Raw genomic sequence first — 15,560 nt, forward strand, 5'->3', positions numbered from 1 at the left:
CGGCCGCGGAGCAGAGGCGGCGGCGCGGGACCTGCAGTCGCCCGGGATTCCCTCCAGGTGACGATGCTCTGGTTCTCCGGCGTCAGGGCTCTGGCTGAGCGTCCCCGCCGGCGCTCGCCCGGGATTACCTGCTGCGTCTTGCTGCTGCTCAATTGCTCGGGGGTCCCTATGTCTCTGGCTTCCTCCTTCTTGACAGGTAGGGGAGGGGGCGGGAGGGACCGGCCCTCTGGGACGCTGGTTTGGTACCCGGGAGAGGAGGCGCTGGCTTGCCCGGGGGATGGAGGGTGGGGAGCGCGCACCTTGGCGCCTGCCCTTCGCTGGTGGAAGGGGTCGAAGCGAAGCCTGGGGCGTTTAGGGCTGGGAAGGCTGTGAATAGGTGAAGAGGTGGAGAGTTGAGAGGCTGTTGCCTTCAATGCAGTGATCATAGACATCCTACTTGAATTTGGGGAATACTCTCATTTATTTTTAATGTTTTCCTCAACCCTTATTTTAATCTTTTCTCCCCCTATACAATTAAAGAAAAAGTATGTGCAGTTTGCCGCACACCTTTCTTTCTCACTCAGTAGGCTTCCAATATATCTGCTGTGCTAGAGTGCTTTGTAAAGCACCGGCTCTTCAGACCTTGAATTTAAAGAAATTATCATATTTTAAAAAGGGTACTAATAGCAGGATATAATAATTATATGTTTTCAGGCAGGTGAAGACCTCAGCTGCTATTCTGAAGGACATACTTTACTGACACCTGGTGCAGAAAAGAAAATATTGAGTCGATTTCTAAGAGAAGAGAAAAGAGGATTGCGTTTCAATAAGTGATTTCAACCCAAGACCTTATGAGGCAGATCCATATAAAGGCTTGTTTATCGACACAGTCCTGACTTTTGGTCAAATTAAAAATCTGCCCTAATGGGCAATTTAAATTTTTTTTTTTTGCATATGGGTATGTGTGTTGAATTAAAATACCTTTGTAAAGGAGTATTATTAAAGATCCAGTGAAATACTTGGAATTGTGCTTTGGCCACCTGAGGACAGAAATTGTATGTCCATATCATAGTCTTTTTTTTTTTTTTTTAACCCATTAAGGAAAACTATTTAAAATGAATTTTTGTGTATGTGTGGGGAGGATAATTTGTTTTGTGTGAGTCTAATAATTCAAAGCTCATTAAGGATTTCTGAAATTTGGGTAGATGTTTCAGAAAGGATTAGTGAGAAGTTTTAAATGTTATCATAATACAAATAAGCTAAGTTTAAATTCAAAAAATGTTCTCCTTAATTTCAGGTTCTGTTGCAAAATGTGAAAATGAAGGTGAAGTTCTCCAGATTCCATTTATCACGGACAACCCTTGCATAATGTGTGTCTGCTTGGTAAGTGTGGATAGCAGGTAATATGAAGTCAATTGCTCTCTCTGACAAGGTGAATTCATTAAATGTGATAATATAACCAGATCTTAAAAATTGTCTTTAGTCATTACAAAATTGCACATAACTGCACATAGTTTGTGAATTGAATCCAGTTGAATTTCTGAGTTTTATGGACTTTGGCAATTTCCATTTCATCCAGCTGGAAATTCTTATCTTTGACATCATCCTTATAGAAGTAAACTTAAGATGAACTTTGTATGACGTTGTCTCAGTGAAAATTCGTTTGTAATGTCTGTTTTTGGTATCACAGGTGCCACAAAACTTTCTGCTTTGGCTCTATTATCTAAATTCAGCAGGAAAATGATGAGATAACATTAAGGTATAACATTCAGGCAGCGATAAGATATGTAACAAGGGGAAAGAAGTGACTGCCACAAAAAACAAACATAAGGACAAGATGTAATTTTGGATTTATTTCTTGGATTTCTTTGCCTGCTATAACCTAGACTCTCAAATACAGTGTTTATTGCTGATTTGGAAGCATGCATCAGAAAAGACAATTCTATCCTTAATAGAGAATGACTCTTGGCTGTCATCAACGGTTTAGTTAACACTGCCAGTGCCTAGTAGCTTCAAATAATTTCTTTCAGTTTATTTTAGTTTAATAGTTAGTGATAAGTCTAATAAGTAACCACTTGGGAGAGGTTAAGTAATAAGAATAATAATTTTTGAGAGGAATTATAGACTCACAAAGAGCAACATTTTAAAGAGTGTTTCATATGAAAACCACTTCTTTGCAAAACTTGATTTTAAAACTACACATCACAAAATCCTGTTGGAAATACATTAAGGTAGTCATATGCAAAGCCCAAAAGTGATAGATGACTATTTGGTACCAGATCGGCATGCTGAATGGAGCTGGAGAAGAGATCCTTCCCTGTTTAGGCAAAAACCAAGCCATCTAAGTTAACAATATTTAGATTTTTTCAAGTCAAAAGTTGATGTCAGTGTTATGAAGTGATAAATGGATGAAGGAAAGTGCTTGTATTAAGTGATTATCAGATTCTGCAGACTAAGGAAATCAACAGAAACAAGTAAAAATGCACTGCATTTGCTGACCCGATAAATGTCGCTGCCTATTAAACAAGAACTAAGAAAGAGGGATCTTTAGAGTTGTGTTTATAGGTTGGCATGCTAATTGATGACTTTTTACTAAACAACTTGTTGAAAAGCAGCCTTGAATTTAAATTTTGGTCCAGTTGTAGATTTATAAATGCTGTGTGTATATAATCTACCTTTTAAATTTTTCATATCTGCATATCGTGAGTGAATTATTTTATCTTCATCTCTTAAGATTTCAGAGGAAAATACCATGACCAAGTAATATTTAAACGTGCTGAGAGCTTCACATGTGAAAATATTGTTTTCCTCTTCGACAATATTACTTCTTACAAAATTTACATGTATGGTTTGAGTCTTGCAAACTGTCCCTAAATGATGTAAAAATAACTCTCCACACTCATTCTTCCTTTTAGTACTCCCACTCCAGTGGAAAATAGTACCTTCTTCTGCAAGTAGAGACTTAGTGATAAGACGATAGATGCTAGAATCCTGCAATTTTGAAGATAACGAGTAACTCTGAAGAGAAAAGAGGCATCAGTTGGAATTCAAGTGGGAGTGGGAATGATATTTGTTCTAGAAAAGTATTGATTAAGTTCAGAGGGACAGTAGACTCGTTTATGTCTTTAACATTTAAGTAACATTTGGAGGTATCTGCCTTGAGTGAATGCTGTCAGAAATCCTTTCTAAATATGTCACATTGGGATTTTGGCTATCAGACTCACCCTTACAGAACTCTTTCATTCGCTGAAAGGCTCAGCGATATGTTATCATGACCTTTGCAGGGGTTTTGGATTATGGGGCCCAAGTTGTCACAGTCACTATTGCTTCCCAAACATTTATAATGACTTGGTAAAACTGAGTAAGAATGAATAAATGGCTACTTCTTTCTTTGTGTACGCTCTTGTACATTTCCATGAACCCACTGCAGTTCATGGATTTCAAAGCACCCAGACTGTCAGGAGACTGCTTGGCATTTTTATTCTTAGGCTGGAAGATAGAGATATTAAACAGATTGATAATATTAGCAATGGTAAACATTTATGTTTATTTTATTTTATTTTTACTTGCCCAGTACTTATCTAAGCCTGCATTATTTTATTTAATCTTCACAAAAAACCCTTTGAAGGCTTTTACCTTTATTTTAAAGATGAGGAAACTGAGGCTTATGGGGTTAAATGGCTTGTGAAGGTTGCATTTGAATAAATAGTGGAGCTGAAGGTCTCAGTTTTGTCTGCTTCTAGAGTACAAACCTGTAACTGTGAGAGATAGCCTATTTGCTTAAAGATGTGAGGAAAGCAAGGAGAAAATAGAAAGACTGTCCAAATTATTTTACCTTTTGGTGTTCCTTGAGTTATTTTGTTTTTTCTTTCGAGTCTTTCAGAAGTTCGGTTAGTTAACATTTGTTAATCACATTATATGAAAGGAAAATCTTGTGATTTCAGTTGACCTGCAGGGAGCATTAGTCGTGAGCTAGTTTTATATATGTACATTAAGAGGGTATGTAATAGTCTCAACTGTACTTCGGATAAAGAAAATAGTCATATTTAGTTTGTGTTGGTCCAGCCTTTTGGCAGAAAGTTACCTAAGGCTGAGCATACACTCATATCTTATTTCATAACATGTACTAAAAAAAAAAAAAAAAACCTAACCTCAACGTTATGCTTAAAAAAGACATAAAATGTTACAGTTGGGAGGAAATAGGTGGCACAAAGTCCTGTGTATAATTACAGAGTAAAAACTTGAAAAACCCCACAAAAATCAACTTGGCCTGATTTAAACTTTTAAGCTATGAAATGTTTCAAAGGTGGAGTGAGCTCATTTCTGAGAAGGTTTTGAGGATGACAGTGGGCGCGGTGGCCACGGGAAGCAGAACTGAATAATTTTATTCTCATTTATCATCGTCTACATAGACCTGAGCATCTTGCCAGAACCAGTCCTGATCCAAGAATAACCTGTTTGTTAGCTGGTGATGGAATCTCTTTTTAAAATGTGTGGGCCAAAAAGTCTCAGTTCATCTATTCAAGGGGGAAGGTGAGAATTTGGACCACGGTCCTAAAATCTAGGGATTTGGGTAGGCAGCTCAGGTTAAAGATGCATTTGCTTTATTGTTTAATGAGAAAGCAAAGCATGATTCTTCCCAACCTTACAAAATGGTCTTTTATGAGACTGAGGAAAGGAGGCCCAGACTTATGACTGGTTGTGTGCTTTCCCCCAACTTCTTGCTAGAATTATTTGATGTACGACTAATAAGAACCAACTATACCCAGATAAATAAATGAAGCTGAAGCCATCCTCTGGATCTGTGGCACATCCCTGAGTCCACCGAGTATGTGCATGAGCAGAGGTCCTTGTTCTCGACTTCTCTACCTAACTGTAGAATAGGAGGAAATGGCGGGAGCCAGTGAGTTGGGCCCCGTGCTAGAAATCTGAGAAAACTTTGGAGGCTGGGACTCAGTAAATCCAAAGTCAGAGCTTAGTTTGGCATGCATTTTTGTTCAGCAAAAAACATTATTCTGAGGTTGAAGTTTCCTCTTTTAAATCCAGAGGTGCAATGTAGAAATGGACCCTTTGCTCATAAAAAGCGACGTGAAATTCAGTGTTACAAGAATCAGGGCTCCACCCATCTTGGAGCCAACCAGACAGTGAGCACAGAGGAGGCCTTGTCTGCTAGACTTTTTTAATCACAAAAATCCTCTATCACTAAACAGCTAGCTTCTAGCATCTTAGATTCTCTCGGGTGCCTTATTTCCATAAAATCCTTGTGTTTTTCATTGTTCAAATTAACTGACTGGAGAAGAGATATCTATTATCTGAGCAAGTGTTAGGCACATGTTTGAGGATGAGGGAGTTATTACTGCAGGAGGATTCAGTTCGTGTGTGTGTATGTGTGTGTGTGAATGTATGATAGATGGGTGGGAGGCGAAGAGAGAGACAGGGGAAGAGATGTAAAGCAGTCTAGATGTGTTCAGAGAGGTACTGCATTTGGAATATGTACAGATACATACATACATGCCATTTTTTTCAAAGTTGTATTGTATCATTTCTAGGCTTTAAATATTCACTGAAGAAGCAATCAAATTTATTTATTTATTTATTTTTACTCTATCTAGAAGGTGACATGACCAATCGCCTTTCCATAGATCAGTTTTGGGAGCAGTAACTAATTTATGGGATTGTGTTGGCACATTCACAAACACCAGCTCTGAAGCAGCTGTTCTTTCTCATATCCATGCTTTATTCAGGCTCAGAGAAGCAGAGCAAATCTCCTAAGGCCACACAGTTTACTAAGAGACAGAGCTGGGATGTGAGGCCCGTTCTGTCTCCGTTAAACCACTTTGCTTCTGCTGGTTGTTTACCACCTAAAAATGTCTACAGACACAGTCAAGGGCTTCATAGAGGAGTTTCAACCTGCAAAGAACTAACATAGACTCTCTTTGGGGGCAGTTAGAGTGGTTTTGATCTTGTAACACGAGCCGAGTCTGGAATTTGGAGCGCCCTTCAAAGGAAGACAGCTTTTGGCTGGCCTCATATCAACTTGACAAAGAGCTTTGACTCATACATCTGACAGACTTGGGTTCAAATCTAATTGGTGGTGAAATTGAGACAGTTACCTCACCTTGCTAAACCTCGGTTTCCTCATCTGGAGAATGGGACAGATATCAACTCTACAGCATAGCATTGCTTTGCAAATTAACTAATACACAGCAGGTAAGGCTTGACCCAAGGCTTGGCATTTCATAAACTCTCTGAAATGATTTTTTTATTGCTATTGTTGATGATAGTGTATTTTTGAAATTCGTATTCCCAATAGGATTCAAAGTTTCATCAGAAAAGGACAAAAAAAAGTTGATAGAGAAGAGACATAGTGATAATAATGCCAAGGCCACCCATTGTTGTGAATGAAGTGGGTTTGTCAGTAACATTTAGTGAGTTTTTTTATCCCTCCAGACTTTGACTGGACTGATCTAGGCTGCTTCCTTATTGGTCCAGTGTTCTTTGGGCCCTGGTATAAGTTTCCCCTTGCTCTCCATTAAATATAAAACAAAACAAAACAAAACACTTTCCATGGAAGAGGGGCCTCCTTTCTTGCACTGTATTTACATCTCTACGCCTGTGGGGTCACCTTCACTTGTACTTTTATTGGCAGAGTGATAGGGTTGGGACTCGGGAGCGCTGTAATTCTGGAAAAACTGCCTAGTGGTCTGGCATCATGGGGATTTTCCTGGCCCGCCTTGTGGAAGTCTCTCGACCCCGTTCCAAACCTGAGTGTGTTTTTGCTGCCTACTTACTCAGTGCTCCCTCTCCCCATCCCCCTTCTATTTCAAATGTGCTTTATTTTGTTTCACGGCACTGGACTTGACCATGCACATCTGCAGTCAACTGTGCTTGAAGGGTAGGAAATAATGTTGAGGAAAGAGCCCTTCCCCAGGCTGGAACACAAATTTAGTGAGGGCAGGAGACTAGGAGATAGTGGGGGGAAAGTCAGGAAAGTCAAAACAATGGGAAATAAGACCAGCTAATAAAAATGTGTTGAATAAATAAAGGATAGCAGTCTTTCACACCCTCTTCTATGGCACTTCTGTCTAACTGATAGTATATTGAATCTTTTGTGCTGTAAAAGAATATGAATAACACCACCTTACATGGCACTGGGAGGTCAAGTGTGCTTGTTGAACTTAGTTAAGATCAGCAAATGAGCTGGGAGTATATTTTAAGACCTGTTGATTCCCAGATCTAATTCTATAAAACACAGCTCAAGGCACTAGGGATAGCAGGTTATAAATTCAATAATATTATTCTTTCTTCCTTCTTTCCACACCTCATCCCCCCTTCCATTTTATTTTGTTATTTTTAGCCTTTTCTGTGTTTGAAGCATTGTGCTGGCTAGGGACCTTTGAGGAGATAAAGACCAATAGGACAGATTCTTGCCCACAGCCTGCTGGGGGAGGCAGACACATGCATACATAAGTTTTACAGGAGTGACAGAAGAGCACTGTAATGAACTCAAAGCCAAGTACTAAAGGGGTTGCTGTTGAATTCTGGCTAGAGTGTCTGTGTCCTTGATGGGGAAGGAGAGAGAGTCAAGGCAAAGCCTCATTGGAAGATTGACACAGAAGAGTATGTGCATGAGATGGGTGGAAATGGCAGAGTCCAGTGGGCCCAAAGTGCTGATGGAGTTGGAGTCAGAAAGCTCCATGGGAACCAGCATGGGAGCACCTTGAATGCAATAGTAAGGATATCAGCTCCACTCATGTAATGAGGGGAGCCATTTAATATTTTTGCACAGCTACACAACACTATATGATGCATTTTATATAAAGGTTTCTAGGGGATTTTGTGGGGGATGTTTAGTGTGTGCAGAGGCTGGACTTTGGACAACAGGCAGCAGGAATGGGGTATGAGGGCAAGCAGTATGGGGCAGGGGTGGGCAACAGTGGGGATGGAAAGGCATTAGAATAAGCCAGTGTTGCTCATTCTTTTGAATTCTTTAACCACTGTCCAGCTCTAGAATATGTGGACTAAAAGATTCCAAACCATGCATGGCAAGACATAGTAGCTAAAATGCAGTTGTCATTACAGTGGAGTGACCTATAGGGTGTCTCTGTAGCACATACTTGTAGCTTGGTGTGTCTAGAGCAGGGTGTTACAACTCAAGTAGAACAGTTCACTTCTCAGAGCTCACTCTCAACATTCTAGTTTGTGTGCCAGCTGTCTACTCTTTACAGAGATACGTTGTTTACACTATTGCATGATCCATTTGGCGGATTATTCAGTCTAGCAAGTATTTTCATGGATGTATGCTCAGTGGTAGCACACATTTTGTACATTAATCAGAATTGGGTAGAGGACCTTTAAAAAGTGTACCCATGTGCTATGACACTGAGAGCTACTAGACTTGCAGAGGCATTTTGGAGCCAAAGTTGATAGCACTGGGCAAGAAAATATGGCAGCAGTGAGAGGTAAGGTGAATTGAAGGGAATTTTGAGAGTTCTAGTTAATGTTATAGACAATGCAAGAAAAGAAGGGGTCAGAGGTAGTTGAGATGTGTGGAGTGGGACTTAACAGACCTTCCAAGTAGGAAAGTCTAGCAGACTTATAAAAAGGTTGATCTTGAACTCAGTATAGAGAAATCAGGATAGCAATTTGTTAACTGGCTGTGCATGAATAAACTTCAAAACTTTGGGAATAAGTTATTTGCCTTGGGAAAAATCTCAATTTTGATTTTAAGAAATGGGAATACAATTTTAATAGAAGAAGAATTACATCTAAGAGGAGAACAGAAAAAGAGAAATCTATAAAAGAGATTGAGAAATGGTGACAGAGGCAGGAGGAAAACTAGGAAGGTACAGACCAAGACAAAACATGTTTGGAGAAAACAAAACGGTATTAGATATTGCAGAGTTAGACTGAAGGTTCTAGGAAAACATCAAAGAAACTTTCTCTTCATCTTCTTTTTAAAATAATTGATTTTTAATTAATTTTTCTTTTTTTTTCTTTTCACAAACCTTTGTGTCGAGGGCTGACTTTCAATAGATCACAACGAGGGAGCATAAACCGCTCTTAATCTTCTTGAACTACTTGAAACCATGAATCCTGGTTCCCACCCCCTTAGTCTCTGCCACACATTGGTACACAGAATTGAATTGATCATAGATAGGATTCAGGGAACCCCCACTTGGCAGGAATCCAAAACTGAAATTGCTATGGGGAGTTTGAACATTTAATGCAAAAATCACAAATTTTCTAAACTTTGATTTTAAAAGATCTTAACAAAAGTGAGTAAAGACTACATGAAATTTTAAAAGGTACCAAAACAAAACTAATTTCATGGACAAAAGCCATACACTTTTTACAAACATCGTAGGAATGTTTCTATAGTTAAATGTAAAATGGACCAGGCCACATTGGGGCATGTTTTATTAGGAATAAAGGCAACAATATAAAAGAGTCTGACTAATATAAAAATTACTATTATAAACTTTCAAGTTTGCTCTATTAAACTGTTAATGGTGCTTTAAAAATATTATGATATAATTTAATGTCTTAAATTCTAGGTTTTCAGGTAAAATATTTTCTTTTTTAATGAAATTATGAATGCCCATTTCATCAGCGAAGTACACCTGTGGCATGGGGGCCTTGGTGTCTGAATGCATGGATTCGAGTCTTGTCCGCATCTTCTTGTAGTTGTGCACCACGAAGCAGATACCTTGCTCTCTCTGAGTCTTAGTTGGGATGACTAGGCAAGCTGCAATGATATTGTGTCCTTTAGCAGATCTAAGTGGTTGACTGTGTGCATTAACTGAGGCGAGGTGACTGGGTTACAGGCTATGATGTTTGTGACAGCCATTTGTTAACAGTGTATGTGAAATTATTATTAAAGGCAAGAACTTAAGTAGAGGAAAGTGAATTATATACCATAAACCCATTTTTAGCATATGATTTAATGATATATTCTTTAGGTATGATAGTGCTGTGGTTCCCATCACTGCCCCTTCATAGTTGTATGGCTTGAGGTAAGTTGCCTAGCATTTCTATATCTCAACATCTCTATATTCATCATGAGGCAGTTGTTAAAATTGTGGGGGAAAACATGTAACATTCTCAAAACGTGGTCTGGAACATGATAAGCACTTCAGAAATGATAGCTAGTGCCGCTATCTGAATGCCATGGACCTGTGCCATACTTCTAAGAAGTGGTCAAATGGATTGTTTTATTATGATTTATTGTCAATAACTATGAAATATGTTTACTCTAAATTTTTCTCAGGGTGGATAATAAAATGTCCAGAAGAGGTGATTCCTTTTCTGTTAAAGATGGAAAATCCTGGTAGTATTTGGGTCTTAGTAAGATGGGTTGCTTCTCTTTCACCTTCAAAGCTTCACCTGCCTGATCTATGAACAACAAATCAGTGTTGTTTTCCCAGTGAGGCCTAGTGGTCCTTTTCGGTATTTGCAAGTTGAATCAGGAAGTAGCAGGCAGGAGGCAAGAATGGAAAACTGATTACTGAGTGAACCCACTGAGCCTGATGCTTCTGAGTTCTTTGCATTTTAAAGAGTGCAATGTGTCCCAGCGCCCTGCTTTTCCACCAACCACAGCTCCTTGTGCATATCTGTGGGACTGAGTCTCATCCTATGAAGGGTAAGTCTTGATGAACTGGCATGACTAGATTGACTGGATTTGGACATGTGGGCCCTGCAGATTTATATAGTGCTGTATGCTTGGGACCAGCAGTCCTGCCGACTCCTTTGAGAATCTGCTTCTTCTTCTCTCTAATAGCATATTCTGCCTTGTAATGTAGTGACTTGAGTGAACTCGTGTCTTAAGGGATGATGTCCTCAAATATAAGAACCTCGACACTGTCATCTCCGTCAGCCCCATCTCTTCAGTGAGAGGTCCACAACCTTGGGACTTGAGTGGGAGTTAGGCTGGAGTTTCCTGTTTATAGTTCGGGTTGTTAACACTTGGGATAGTTCCCCCAAGAATGGAACTCCAAGTTCCAAAACATGATTCTCCCAGAGAGTTTGTCACAGAAGGTCAACCTCTTCTATAAAAGACATCTTAAATAATCATTACAAAGACACTTTTTTTCCTTTGAAAGGAATGTCATCACATTTGAAAATATAGGATCATGTAGACATAAGACTGCTTTTGTTTGTGATAAAAGGAAAATTCCCTCTTACAGAAATAACCTGCTGTCCAAAGCAGAAATGCCTGTGATGATGCAGGAGGTGCAGTCAAGAGGGATTCTGGGACTATCTGACTTCTGCTTTCAAAAGTCACAGTGGAAAATGTCTCCTGATCCTTGTAGCTGGCATTCCTCATTCATTTCCAGCCTCTTTCAGTGAGGCTGACTCCGAAATCTTGACACAAGCCTTTATGTTTATATTAGGTTTTGGATGTTAGCTCCCTTGGCTTCTGGGAGCTAACTCTGTTGAAAATTATGTTTTTCTTTTAAGGACAAAGGCCTTATTGTATGTACATGTCTTGTAGTGTAATGAGCTTTTTAAAAAATGTTAGGTAATGAGTGGTACTAACCCACATCTGCCAAATGAAAAGTTCAAAGATCTGTAACCTGACTGGCAATTGTAAGTTTCACACAGGTAACTCAACAAGGAAAAATGAGAGGGTGGGACAAGTGGCATCTTCATGAACCATGGCATGTCCCCCAAATGCCCTGCTTTGATGGAATAACCATAACTCTGAGAGAGAAACTGCAAATGAAGATGGTACCCCAGAGCCACTTCAAAAAGAACAAAAGTGATCATTAAAATAAGTGTCACATTTAACTTAAAAAAAAAGCATTTCTCAAGTAACTCTTGTATATTTGACCAAATAAATAGATTTTGGCGAGATAATTGCTCATGGCTGCTGACACTGTAGGGGTAGGCTGAACACTGTATTTTTAGTCGCTGTGTGGTCAGTTGGTCACTCTGGTGGTGTTGCTGGCTTCTTGGGCTGCAGGACCACAGAGAGGCTATTTCCAGGATAGACTGTCCCGGGAGAGGAGGCATGGAAACCCGCGGCTGCTTTCCATTTCTTTGGGTCTCAGTGAGAGATATTTTTAATACATTTGTCTTAAAAATTTCCCGCTTTCTCCTTAAACATTCTTTAAACCTATTATCTGAGGTTTCTCTTTGAGGTATATCTATGGACTGCAGCAATAATATTAAGGTTCCTTTAACCCTTTGCTACTTTCTTTGTAGTGAGCAAACTAATGACATTTTCATTCTTTGCCATGTTTATTCTTTGACTATCTTATTGAAAATCACTGGGGGATTCATTTTCCATTTCATTTTCTAATTGAACAGAGCTGTCTGTGCCAAGATACCAAAACTGCTCCTTCTTTGTTCAGAGGACAGAGTCTGCGTCATGTCAGGGGCCCACGGGGCTTGTGCTTCTGCCTCCAGTAAAGCCCTCTGTACCACATTTGACTGCCTGGTTCTGTTCCTTTACCTCCAGAAATTCATGAATTCTGGAGGCGTTCACAGTCTGCTGGGTCTCTCCTACTTTGTGGATTTATGGCGTAAAAGCAGTAGCATCAAGACATTCACATAGCAGCGGTTTTTGGTCTCATGGGCACACTATTTTCCTGAATGAAAGGACATGAAAGATTAAGCAGACAGTCTCCCACTTGGGAGCTGCTATGCCAAAACAGTTAGGGTTCTGCCATGGAGGTGGGGGGGGGGCGGTGCTATGTTTCCCTCCCCTCGGGGGAAAATGGGGTTTATTAGATTTGAGTTGTGGTGATTTCCTGTTTTCAAACACATGTGAAACAATGGTTCTGGTGCCCAGTGGGACCCACGTGAGGTCAGCTGGAGCCCCATTAGCACATAGGTGAGCACCAGGATGAAATTCCTTGTTCCTTAGAGGTGACTCAAGTCAGAATTTGTGGAAGTGCTGGTTGGCAGGGAAGGGGCAGGACCCTGCTCTTCGCATGAGTCTCATTAGTCCGGGGGTAGTTTCTTTGGAGGAATGAGCTTTTCACTCTCCCTGCTGGGATGTGCTGGAAATGCATGTACCAGATGGCGTTGCTTCCTTTTCTTTCGTAGATGCATGTGTGTGCTGGGGGAATAATTGGGATTTATTAAAAACTGTGATTTTTTTTTTCTGTTTTGTGTAAACCATATACTGGACAAGGGCAAAGGAAAATTTTCTTAAATTACTTCATATTCTAGTTGGCCGTGTTACAGAAACCTAGCGCCCCCAGATTTTGGTGTTATGAGAGTTTTGATATGTTATTGATCTCTAGAAACAACAGTTTTCTGTGGTTCAACCTGATGTATGCTTTGAGCACCTTTAGGCTTTTTTCAAAGGAGGTATTTATCCTCTAGGACGATGCAATGGATACATAATCCTCTAGGTTATGGCATATACCTGAATGAAGGGACCTTTACATTCAGAGTGAATTTCCGCTGGGTTCGTAAACTAAAACTGAAATGTGGTGATACAGTAAAACGCTGCTCAATATGTGAACCTCCAGCTCTGAATTGATGGGCTTCTCTGTACACCCTCAAACCCCTCTGAGGGGGGTGGAACAGTGGGGGAAAGGAGGGAGCAAGCGGTGCTCAGCTTAGTGGGGGAGCACTTGGTAGGGGCTCTGCAGGAAATGTGGGAATGGCATTGCAGGAGAATGATTGATTGATGGTCATTAAACTCGGCATGTATTTATTGAGTATTTATGTTAATAATGTCCCGAGGCACTCAAAGACTGGAGAACAAAAAAGAGATTAAATTATGTTTGAGATAGTTTTGAAGTTAGGTATCTTTTATTGCCTTTAGAGTTCTTTGAAAATTGACTAACTCATGCAAGTTACAGATATTAACTCTTGGCTGGAATATTTGATTACTTAGAGCAACCTATTATTCCCTGACCGTGCTAAATTTTATATGGTTATGTATACGTATATGTATGTATTTAACATAGCATGTGGATAATGGTTTTAGTTTGCAAACTACCATCTATCATTAGAACCTAAAATGAAAGTGTGGGCACGTGATGAAACCAGTAGTTGTGCAGTTGTGTATACGTACCAGGGGCCTAGAGAGGAATTGAGTGACAAGGGGTGGATGATTACGCTCCTACCCAATGTATTTCTTCACTGGCAGCCTCTTCCCCTTTCTCCCTCATATACTTGGATTTGACTGCTTGTCTTCTCTCTCACACAGTTGCAGGTCATTAACAAGTCGGTGGTAAGAATTTTGCCTTCAGTTTCTTCTGCTCTCCCACCAGAGCTCTGCAGTGATGGCTCTCAGATGTTAATGTGCATAAGAACTACCAGGGAGCTTGCTAACAATGCAGATTTCCTGTGTCCTACTCCAGAGATTCTGATTCAGTGGTCTGACTAGCTCTGCTACAGATTGATAATCTCCATTTTTAATAAATCTTTCCAGTGACTTTTATGTGGGGACCAATTTTTTAAAAACTCTTCCCAATAGAGGTTTAATGGAAAGAGAAGGATCTATACATGCAAACATAAATAATTATGTTTACATTTAAACAGTGGATAGGTACAGTTGAAATTCTGTTATTGGTACAAAACTTTATAATAGGTCAACTATCATTTACATAATGTTGCTTCTGTAGAACTTGCCCACAATTATCTTGCACGTTAACCAGCTTTATTGAAGTGCTACCTTTCTTCTTCATGTCATCTTTATCACACCTCCTCTAGTCATCCAATCAGAATTAGTCACTTGTTCTTTGAAGTCCATGTTGGTTACTTTTATTATAACCTTGATTCCTTGCCTTCTCTGAATTTTTATTAATTATTTATGTGCCTATCTCCCAACTGGACTTGAAGTTTCTTTAGGGTAGGAATAGTGTCTAATTTTTCTTACTATTACTCAGAGCATCTAGAATAGTGCCTTGCAAACTTGATGTCTCAACAGATTTTTGTGAATAAACATAAAAAATGACATATGAAGTTCATTTTCCTCAAAGCCACCCTGTGAGGTAGGGCAGGTGTTCTTAAGAAAGCTGTTTCAGCCAGGTGCAGTGGCTCACACCTTTAATCCCAGCACTTTGGGAGGTGAAGGCGAGAGGATTACCTGAGCTCAGGGGTTTGAGACTAGCCTGAGCAACATGGCAAGACCTCATCTCTATAATAAATAAAAAAATCAGCTTGGCATGGTGGCATACGACTGTGGTTTCAGCTACTTGGAAGGCTGAGGTGGAAGGATCACCTGAGCCCAGCAAGTTGAAGCTGCGGTGGCTGTGAGCATGCCACTGCCCTCCAGCCTGGGCGATGGAGTGAGATTCCAACTCAAAACAAAAACAAAAACAAAGAAACCTGTTTCATTGGTGAAATCATTAAAACTCAAAAAAGGAAAGGCAAGGCAAAGGTCACACAGCTATCAGTGAGAGTTGGGACTACAATTCAAGTACTAGAATCCTGTCCCATCATGGGTAAACTCCACTGAGTTCTCTTTTAGAGATTGTCTCCTAACCGCAACCATTGAGAAAGCACCCTGAGGGGTGAGTGAGAGAGACCTAGCAAGTAGCTCCCCTGGGGATCATGTTTTTCTTTTTTTTTTTTTGAGTTGGAGTCTCACTCTGTTGTCCAGACTGGAGTGCAGT

General features: G+C 40.0%; 1 protein-coding gene across 1 annotated transcript in view; it reads left to right on the forward strand.

Annotated features, from left to right (window-relative positions):
* The first annotated feature begins 6 nt into the window (after positions 1 to 6).
* The window catches only part of BMPER (BMP binding endothelial regulator), a 252,149-nt gene continuing 236,595 nt past the window's right edge, over positions 7 to 15,560 (forward strand). The window contains exons 1-2 of the mRNA XM_008051201.1: positions 7 to 196; positions 1,277 to 1,362. Coding sequence (XP_008049392.1) covers positions 64 to 196; positions 1,277 to 1,362 — 219 coding nt within the window. The 5' untranslated portion in view covers positions 7 to 63. The remainder of the gene's footprint in view (positions 197 to 1,276; positions 1,363 to 15,560) is intronic.

Source organism: Carlito syrichta, unplaced genomic scaffold (assembly GCF_000164805.1).
Source record: "Carlito syrichta isolate Samal-C Ts95f unplaced genomic scaffold, Tarsius_syrichta-2.0.1 Scaffold169078, whole genome shotgun sequence".
NCBI classification, from domain to species: Eukaryota; Metazoa; Chordata; class Mammalia; order Primates; family Tarsiidae; genus Carlito; species Carlito syrichta.